The sequence below is a fragment of the Oreochromis niloticus genome, linkage group LG23, assembly GCF_001858045.2.
Source record: "Oreochromis niloticus isolate F11D_XX linkage group LG23, O_niloticus_UMD_NMBU, whole genome shotgun sequence".
NCBI lineage: Eukaryota > Metazoa > Chordata > Actinopteri > Cichliformes > Cichlidae > Oreochromis > Oreochromis niloticus.
Window position 1 is genome coordinate 12,680,432 of NC_031986.2, and position 10,417 is coordinate 12,690,848.

General features: G+C 41.0%; 1 protein-coding gene across 1 annotated transcript; it reads left to right on the forward strand.

The window, feature by feature from the left end:
- The first annotated feature begins 4,310 nt into the window (after window positions 1–4,310).
- Window positions 4,311–8,729, forward strand: LOC109197031 (inosine-uridine preferring nucleoside hydrolase-like). Its single transcript, XM_019351985.2, has 8 exons — window positions 4,311–4,348; window positions 4,743–4,923; window positions 5,033–5,212; window positions 5,692–5,803; window positions 5,903–6,039; window positions 6,198–6,275; window positions 8,348–8,464; window positions 8,542–8,729. Exons 2-8 carry the CDS (start codon window positions 4,744–4,746, stop codon window positions 8,692–8,694), a joined length of 957 nt encoding a protein of 318 aa, XP_019207530.1. The 5' UTR covers window positions 4,311–4,348; window position 4,743; the 3' UTR covers window positions 8,695–8,729.
- Window positions 8,730–10,417: the final 1,688 nt, after the last annotated feature.

Genomic DNA, 10,417 nt, shown 5'->3' on the forward strand with positions numbered 1-10,417 from the left:
CTTTAGGTCCAGTTCACTTCAGTTTGAAGTCATTCAAAAAATTTTGGTAGATGTTATCAATTTGAAAATCCTACATCGCCTCGTTCTCGAGTTATCCCAGTCACAAACGTGCTTGTCCACGCTGGCCGCCCACCCGGCAGTTTGACAACAATACGTCTGAAAGGTAAAAAACTACACTGAAATGATGTACTAAAGTTTGTTCATGTGCTCATGTGGTTACCACAGCAAACCATCAGCACACCCTTGAATATTGTGCTTTTAACATCAGTCCTGTTAAATGGCTGTGGGGTAAACTCTCTAGCAGGTAATTTGAATAGCTGTTATTGTGCAATGACAGCCTTGGGCAGCCTTGGGTGGGGTGTACAGACTCGAACTGCATTCATTCACAGTCGTTCACAGTAAAGAAAAAAAGGACTATATTGTTGCTTCTAAGGAAAGTGGCCAACTAGAAATACTGTTTTTGACGAAACAGTTTAAAACTTTTTATTTCTCCTGTTTGTAAACTGAATAAATTGTTAAATGTTAATATGTGTTGTTTCTTCAGACTTTAATCGTGAAATCCAACAAATGACACGAAACAGGTGTCGATAGCAGAAACTGTTTGGCATTGGCAGGGAAGATTTTATGAGTGCGCTTTAGGGACGTTGTTACTGAAATACTCTCACACTCTCTACTGAAATTTTATATTTCACACACATTACTAAAACACTTTCACACACACACACACTAATGGAAACTGAGAAGATTTCAGTTGAACAGGAAGTTGAGAAAAACAAACAGTGCATTTCAATACAACGAAAACCACGCTGATGTCTACTCAACAGCTTGTTGAGTACAGCAGCAAAAGAGAACAATTTTTTTGGCCTTGGTAGTGACCATCCGAACACTGTTGTAGGATAGCAACAAGTCTGGACCTCCTGGCCATGCTAAGTTGCACCATGCTGACTGCACCTACAATCTGGAAAGAAGACTGCGTGACGGTACCTCAACTACAATGAAATTTCATCTGATCCTCTGAATTTTTCACATGCATCCTTTGAGATGAGAGGCAATGAAGAGGATGTCATAAAAAAATGTTTTACTTGTGCCCTGCAATGTATTGAGTCTTTCAAAACAAAAATTCAGGCAATATCAGACAAAAGGGAGTGCTGAGTATTATACACAAACTCTTTTGGGATTTCTTGTTTCTTGTGCCTGATATCCAGGTGCCAAAGCGAGACTATCCAGCATAATGTAATGTTACCCGTATTTTGAAATGTGTTCTCATTGCTCACTGTCCTGTTCACCCAAAACACCTTCCTATTCAGTTTAAACGGCTTCCTGTTCACCTGAAGCAACTTCCTTTTCACCTGAAACAGCTTGGTTGTCAGTAGTGTGCGTGAGAACCTTTCAGAGTTTTTATTAGGTGTAACCCACATATTCAACTCTACCCAACCCCAAAATTCCTAGACAAACTTGGTACCGCTGAAGGGGAAATTGGGGCTTTTCAATGGTATAAGATTTAATGCCAAGAAGCATCATTACAACCTAAAGATAATAGACAAATTTCCTTACTTTTTTGTAGGCTGACATGCACTCATCCAAATCTTTTAATAAGTAGTGCTAAAATTTCAACAGTGTTTTGTTAACTTGACAAGTCCAAGGCCTATTAACTGTTTTTAACTTGCCTTAGTTATCCTGACTCTTGCTAGCATAAAAACGGATTTATTACACAAAATTCACTGGACTGAACAATTCTCAGAGTCCCAGATTTGTAGATTTACACAGGTTTGACCAATTTGCCAATGTCTGGAGGAAGCCCCAAACCATCACCCTCAGGAAATTGGTTAGGTCTGCCCAGGAACCACCAAGGCTCAAACCTATCATGAACTGGAAATTGTTGGAACACTAGCCTCACTGTCCACAGTGATGCATATTTTGCAACGCCACTGACTGAGAGGGTGCCAATAAAGAAAGAAGCTCCTGCTCCAAATAAACACCTTTGAGCTCAGCTGAAATTTGCAGCTTCCCAGATGGACAAGCCAAATACCTTCTGGAGAAAAGCTTTATGGTTAGATGCTTTTGGAAGCTTTTGCTTAGGGACAATCAAATATTAGCGTTGGGGTTTGTGTATATATTTAAAATATTTATATAAAGACATAGCTGTACAATCATTCCACCCTGGAAAAAGAACAGTTCAAAGAAATCATTAAAAGCCTAAAATTACACTGATGGCCATGATGAGTGTATATAAACCTCTGACCAGAACTAACAATGTCTTTACACGGACTTTTGAAAAAGAAGGTTTTCACAGGAATCTGAGCAGTCCTGTGAATAACTAAGCTTATCCAACAGTAAATGAGAGGCTAAGAAGCAGCCAAGTGTTGCCATAATTATCTTGTTGGTGGAAAGGTTGCCAGGAAAAGAAAATGTCAGGTTTGTAAAGTTTCATCTGAACAAGTTACAACTCTTCTGGAACAATACCCTTCAAACAGAAGAGACCAAAGCGGAGATGTCTGACCGTAATGCACAACAAAATGTTTTACAGAAACCAGTCAAGCCAAATCACCCCAAACACCTCAAACCAACTGTCAAGTACAGTGGTGGAGGGGTGACGATTTGGACTTTCTTTTGCAGCCGCAGGGCCTTGGTGTTTTTCATTCACTGAGTCAAACATGAACTCTTCTGTATACCAAAGTATTCTAGATCTGTCCAACAGCTGAAGTTTGGCTTAAAGCTGGGTCATTCAACAGTGATCCCATGCACTGCAGCAAATCTACAACAGAATGGCTGAATACAGAGAACGGTCAAGGTTTTCCAGTGTTCCAGTGAAAGTACAGACTTCAACTCAAATGCCTGCAAACATAAATGAAATAAAGCAATGCTGTACATAGAAGTGGACCAAAATTCCTCTGCAATAATGTGAGAGACTGATAAAGTCAGTGAGTGATGTGAAAACTTTCATGAAAGTCTTTTGTCATTTCCCAGGGAAATAAGGATTTGATACCAACTTCTGCATGCCACTAAAAACTGAGGTTATCATCATGCGGTCAAAAAGTTTAACACATGTTTGCATGATCAACACATCTCACAACACATATGTAGAATTTCTGACTTAATAGTTTCATTAAACTAGTTAAGCAGACTACGATAACATCAGGGTATGTTGCAAACACAACAGAGAGGTGATATATGCTACAGGATTAAGTCAGTTGTTAAGAATGCAGAATTTTGACATACCCTTTAATCATAAGATAATGGATCTTTTCACAACCAATGTTCCAGCCCTGCAGCAGATTCGTCTTTAACACAAGTTTCTACAAAGGTAATGTCACAGGCTTGCCAAGCAGACACATCAAATCTGATTTCATTTCACTTTTCTTTCTCATGAGAGAAAAGAAATTTGCTTTTTAAGCAAGTGAAGCCTCAAAGAGGCTTTGTGAAGTCACGAATACCCTTAAACTCTATAGCGGAGAGGTTATAAAGGAATTTTGGAGTCAGCCAAGAGCTTAGCTTATCCAGCTTATCCTCTTTATAAAATTCTACCGTCTTCACATGTAAACTGCATACTGCAGACTTTATAAAAGAAATGTCTTATTTAAATTAACCATGTTGCAAGCACGTCTGCAGAAACGTGAATTACATTAGATGCAGATTGTTTAGTCACAAATCATATGAGAAAATGAACGCATGCACTAAAGGTGTTTCTTTCAAAATAAAAGTCTTCTTAGTCTTCTTACAGAGGATAAAGACATCCATTATGTGACAGCACTAGATACAGGTTACACATTAAAAGTCTGCACACTGGCTGGATGCAGGTTTCTCTAGAGTAGCTGTTTTAAAATGGCTATAAAATTCCTTGTTTTCAACACATTTCTACCACAGTTTGGTTTTAATGTAATTATGTAATTAATTATTTCTATTGTCCACTTTCTAGAACAAGAGTTTATCTTAAGATAGAGATACTGAATGGTTTCTTTCTTTTTTTAAAGTGTATTTTTTTAACTGAAAAGCCTTCAGTACCCACCTTAATTCTAGACACCTGTAGCAGAACAATATTGTTTTAACAATGTCAGACAATTCTAGTTATTAGCCCGATCACAGTTTGAACCCCTGTCCCCTTTATATTATTATTAAATATTGTTCTTTCCATAAAGAGCATGCAGTTATTTCATTTTACCAAAGCAAACAAAAAGGCGGACAAACCAAAGTTTGGGGTAGATTTATAACACCTAGAGAAAATCCCCTGAGGTGGAGTTAGCCATGTGCTTATGCAACACCTCCCTATATAATTCTGGCCAATGTTCAGTTTACGCATTCAGCTGCGGCCGTTTATATCAGTAAGCTGTAAACAGAATCCATTCACCAGGTGAGTATTTTACATTTAATAAAAGTAATTTTACTTTAGAATGAACCTTAGAATACCATAAGAATGTAATTCTGAACACTAATTACTGCACATGCATTTAAACATTGGAAACCATCCTAAAGGCGAAGCTGTAAAAAGTATCTAAATATTAAAAGATGCATAAAAACACTGTGTTTTATTTGTTTTTATTTTTGTAGTTTTCTGTCTCTCTGTGTGATAGATAGGCTGGTGGTCTGTGAAGGGTGTACCCTGCTTCCCTCCCTCTGACAGCACAGTTAGAAAATCTGTTAAAAAAAATGGAGGGATAGATGGTTCCAGATCATGTTAGAGGAATGAAATGTGCATTATTAGAAACAATCACTCTTCAGGTTTTTAATCCTGTGGTTCAACACAGGATGAAGAAGAAGCTCATCATTGATGTGGACACTGGGGTGGATGACGCTATGGCCATCATGGTGGCCCTCGCCAACCCTGATGTGGAGATTTTGGGGATCACCTGCTGCCATGGCAACACACCCCTGGAGAACGTCCTCAAGAACACACTGCGTGTCCTGAAAGTCTGCAACAGGCTAGACGTAAGTTTTTAGCAGAGTGTGGGAGAGCCTTGTACATGGATATGGTGACAGATCCGACTGCATGGCTGCATGCTGGATGATCTGCTATTAAATGCAACCTACAATACAGATTCCAGTGTATCGTGGCTGCTCAAAGCCTCTGCTGGCCCGCAAACAGCATGCGGGTGATTACCACGGGAAAGACGGGCTGGGGGATGTCCCAGATCCAGATGCTCCAGGCTTGGATCTGCTGCAGAAGAAGAACGCTGTGCAGGCCATGGTCAAGCTTGTGAAAGACAATGCTGGAGAGGTGAGTGTCTGCTCTGTTAAACATGTTGCTAATGTACTGTTAATAAAATTTAAGAGCATCATTTTTCTCTGTATGCATGTATTCTATGCACACCAGAATTATTATAGTTTTTGGATTCTCTTCATTTATTTTAATTTTTGTTTTTAATTCAGTTTAGTTCGGGTTAATTTCTAGAGCGGATTTGCTCATTTCAGTTCAGTTGTTATTAAGTTTTATGTATCTAAAACAGAACTCAATGACAACATTGTTTCACTACATGTGCCTTGAAGTTGGGATTTTCTTGAAATGGTTTATTTATTAGAAAAAAAAGTGAATATAAAGGTTTACTCTATGTAAATGATCTATTGAATTTCACTAAAAAAGTAGATTTCTAGATAAAAACCTTTATTTGTAGGGGGAGGGGGGGTTTCATCCCACAGCTATGTTATAAATAACAAGAGCACTCCAGTCATCAACACAAATCAGTCCTTTGCCTTCAGGTAATCCTCGTAGCCACCGCTCCCCTCACTAACCTGGCTGTCGCAGTGCAGTTGGACCCTTCCTTGCCAAAAAAGCTGAAGGCGCTCTACATCATGGGGGGAAACACTGAATGTAGGCTTTTATTTACCCTGATGTATCTATTCAGTGATTTATGATTTTTTTTTCTATATTAATAATAACAAGAACTGCATTAATAATGTCTGTGTACAGCCAGAGGTAACACCACAGTGTGTGGAGAGTTTAACTTTGTAGCCGACCCAGAGGCGGCTTACATCGTGTTGGACCGCTACACCTGCCCAACCTACATGGCTACATGGGAGTTCACCTGCAGGAACAGCCTTCCATGGGTGAGGAAAGAGACAAGCTGTACAGCAAGCTGTACGGCTTTACACTGGCTGAAATTACATTTTAAATAATATTTGAATATTTGTAATAATGCTGTTTTTGGCTTGACTGATAATTTCACAGTGATTTAAATTTGCACCCTCAATTTTTCCTCCTGTAGTCTTTCTGTGACACCTGGCTTGCCGAATCTACTCTGAAAGCAGACTTCATGAAAAAGATTTCAAGTCTTTCAAGGACGGTAAGAGTGTGCAAATGGTATTATTACAATAATTAGAATCCCCAGGAAGCGTGACAAATTTATATCTTAATACATTTTTGCAAGAAATTATGTTACAAGAAGCACTGGATCCCCGGGTCCTGCAAATGATGCTGACTTACTAATCTAAACTCTTCCCAGAGGAACTTTTGTTAAACAATTTTGAAGTTTTTTTCACCTCTGTTAGATAGCCCAAAAATGAGACAGACCAGCAGAACAAGAGTGGGGGAAGACAGGCCAAGAGAGCCTCGGATCAAACTAAACCCCAGACTGGTATCGTTTCATGTGTTCACCAGCTCAGTGAGCTAAACTGACACTCCTCCCAGATGAACTTGTCTTAGCAGGATCTTAGTGCTGTGACACAATAATGCCAGGCATCAACACACTGTGCTGCCAAAAGTATGTTATGACACTAACATACATGTCGTTACACATCCTTGTTCTATAATTTGCTGAGGGGGGGGGCATAACACATAAGAAACAAAAACTGTTGTGCTGATAAATGATTTTTCTCACAGGAAGTGGTGTAATTCTTACATCAGAAAGGTCACTCTCCCGATTCAGGTTGTGGGGGCAGAAGCCTGAACAGAGCAGCATAGATTTTCCTCAACCCCGGCTTTTTAAACAGGGAACGACCACCCCAGTCTTCCAATCCAGAGGCAGTGACCCAGATCTCAATGCAACACTGTAGTGAAGTCTCACAGCATTAAGAAGCTCAGGGCACCCCAGGTGCACCGACATCAAGCAGTCACCTCACCCCAATTGATAGGCGAGTCATCCTGCTCATCCCCCAGACTTTCATTACAGAAGGTGTGACTGCAGCATTATGGAGATTGTTCTGAAGGCAGGACTGTGATGCAGTTCCTAGCCTTGCCACTAGAGGGCGCGGCTGTTTTGTGAGTAATGTTCTGTTGGGACGTAAAAGGGCATTCGTGGACGCAGTGTGAATCAGCAGAAGTTATGCTTGGGGAGGGTTCATGTAGTTTCTTTGAGCGTGTGCGTCCATAAGATTGGGGAGGTACAGGATAGTTCGTCAGCTTTATTGCTCTGGACATTTTCTGTTTACTCATTTTATCTAGTAGGCGATATGGCTAAGCTAAGCTAAGTTTTAGTTTTAACTGGTGATTTTTATCATGTTTATTTGCCTTTTTTTTTTTTAACTTTATTTAACATCATAAGTGATTGGGACACAAGAATTGAGTAATGGGGAAGATTGATTGATTTTCTTTATTACCTATATGGTTAAGGCTATAAGCGAAGGCCATCAGCCTAGTAGTAAGGTCTACAAGACAAGTATGTGGCTGTAATATGTTATGTAGCTTACTAATGAGATTATTGGTGTTTACAATGAATTGTAATTTGTGTTTGGTTTTGTTCATTCTATCCATTCACAGCCAAACCCACCTGTGCAAAGTGTTCCATTAAGTCTGCCAATTAAAGAACTGGAAGATCATCACCTGGCCTTGCTATTTGCTTCGAGGGTCATACTGGCATTTACCCAGTGCATACTCTACGATCACACCATTGACTGTGTGAGAAGAGCACAACTTACCCCTCTTGAGTTGTCCGATGGTTAGCTTTGAGGCTTACCAAAATTCTAATCCAGTGGTATCTTCCATGTACTCCTGGCTGGTACAGCCTTCCACCCTTCCACCCATCCAGGTCACGCTGCTCTCCAAATAAGCGGTTAAATCCCCCAGCAGAACAATTAAGTCCCTAGATGTACCACTCTTCAACCCACCCAGTGACTCCAAGAAATCTGGGTACGCTACTGGCTTGTGGTACATAGCCAGATTGACGTGCCAGGACATCCACCTCCAAATTCTAATCTGACATTTAAATGGTGTTAATAATCCAATAAGACCAAAGATTTTGCATTATACTCCCCAAAGTCACTCAACTATACAAAGATAACCACAGAGTGTGAAAATAGGAGTCTACAAGTGTTGGTTGAGGCCCTCTAGTGGCAACTTTTTTTGTTTAGACCTTGGCCCTCCACTGGCTTAGAGATAATCACAAAATGTCTAAATACCTCTGATGTACTGATTTGACAGAAAGCCCAATCAGCTGACTATCAGAAGGAGATTACTGCAGGAACTGGTTTCAATTCCTGTGACGTCTATGCCTTAGCTGCTGCCATCGATGATACATTGATAACTGAGAGCGAAGAGGTAAGCAACTTCTGATTTTTATCAGGTTAAGTAAAAATTCAAGTATTGTTTGACAGTTTCTTGTGTTTCTCCTTCAGGTTGCAGTGGCAGTGGAGTTGGAGGGAACCTACACCCGAGGCATGATGGTGGTGGACTACATCCAGAAGCTGAAGAAAGACCATAAGGCCATCATCATGAAGAAAGTTGACTTGGAAAAGTTAAAGCAAATGTTGACCAATGCACTCAAATAGAATGTTTCTGTGCATGCTGAATGCCTGAGTTTGGCTCATCACAAGAAATAAAAACTGATTTTTGTGGAATGATTGTTTTGTGTTCCAGAATGACAAGCCATACATAGGCCTCCATAAAGATATTTTCACTTTTTCAAACCATTCTCTGTAAAGCCTAGAGATGCCTGTATGTGAAAGTCCCAGTAGATCAGCAGTTTCCAAAATACTCATACCAGCCCATCTGTCATCAAAAGCTGTGCTATACTCATATTCAGTCACCTTTCTTCCTCATTCTACACCCTGAACAGGTCACCAATACGTTGCAGGGCTGACACAAAGACAGATAACCATTCACGTTCACATAAATACCTGTGGTTAATTTAGAGTTTACAGTTAACATAACCCCATCCCCACACAGACAGAGTGAACGTAAACGCCATACAGAAAGGCCCCAGATCGTATTTGAAACTAGGACCTTCTTGGTCCGGGAGGGATGTATATCATTCCAGTAAGGTGTCCCGGGGTATACTCCAAGCTATTGTGAACTTGGTCTGCATGCAGACCCTAGTCCACCAAACCCTGATTCTGCATTGTTGGAGGCAGAGTGGGTGGATGTAAGGTGTGTGCATGGGGACATACACAAATAGTGTATGTCCCATGCTGCTTCAAATTAAATATAAGGCCAATTAGCTTGCACCTGACACATCCCTTAATTCTGGGGACAGATTGGCCTGTTAGGGCAGTGTGTGGGTATGCATTCATGAGCTTTTGCAGCGTGTAGCCTTTGTGGCGTGTAGCTTTTGCACTGCGCTCAGTGGTGACACAAGGTCAACAGGCGTGTCGGGCCTTCTCACGTGGCCCCACCACCTCCAGCAATTCAGTCCATGAGAAATTTCCAACTAGAATCTTGTGATGAAACTCTACGCTCAGCCTTTGATCAGTGATAAAAATTGATACTCATATGGTGCGCCCTGACACAGTGCTGTATTGATTAGAGATCATGTGTCAAGTGAGTTGTGACACTTCCATGGAAAAAGAGCACACCCAGTTGCTGTTGTCTAAAAGCTGCTGGGAATTGATTTTCCAGGTGGCTCACTATAACCCCATGGTGAATAATGGTCCAATTTTTGTGGCCGAGCATGTGGGCTTATGTGCTCCACTGGTGTCAGCCGGTGAACCAGCCAGCCATTGCAAAAGCACTTTTATGCCTGTTGCTGTTAATGGAGGTCCCATTTGAGTGCACTGACATGGACCTTTTCGGGCCACTTTATCAGAGTGCACAAGGATATCACTTTGTATTTGTTCTAGTCGATTATGTGGCATATTATGCGGATATCCAGAGGCAGTGCTGCTGCGCACCACTTCTCCAAAGAGTGTGCACAGGCACTTTTCAGGTCATCTCCCACGTCGGCATCCTGAAAGCTATACTGACTGACCGGGGAACTTTATTCATGTCTCACACACTGAAAGAGCTATACAAATTACTGGGTATTAATCTGTTCGGACCAGCGTCTACCACCTTGAGATTGATGGATTGGTGGAGCGGCTGAATAACACTTTAAAGTCCAGTCCTCCACTCATGAGGATGAACGCAACTGGGATCCCTGGTTAGACCCTCTGTTGTTTGCAGTATAAGAGGTGCCCCATGCCTCCACGGGATTTTCTCACTTTGAGTTGTTGTTCGGCAGGAAGCCGCGAGGCTTGTTGGACTTGAATAAACAAACTGGGAGGAAGGGCTGAGCCC

Coding starts and splice junctions, on each gene's coding strand:
- LOC109197031 (XM_019351985.2), top strand. CDS start 4,744: ATGAAGAAGAAGCTCATCATTGATGTGGACACTGGGGTGGATGACGCT. Junction 6,040..6,197: donor GCAGGAACAGCCTTCCATGG/GTGAGGAAAGAG, acceptor TTCCTCCTGTAG/TCTTTCTGTGACACCTGGCT. Junction 8,465..8,541: donor TGATAACTGAGAGCGAAGAG/GTAAGCAACTTC, acceptor TTTCTCCTTCAG/GTTGCAGTGGCAGTGGAGTT.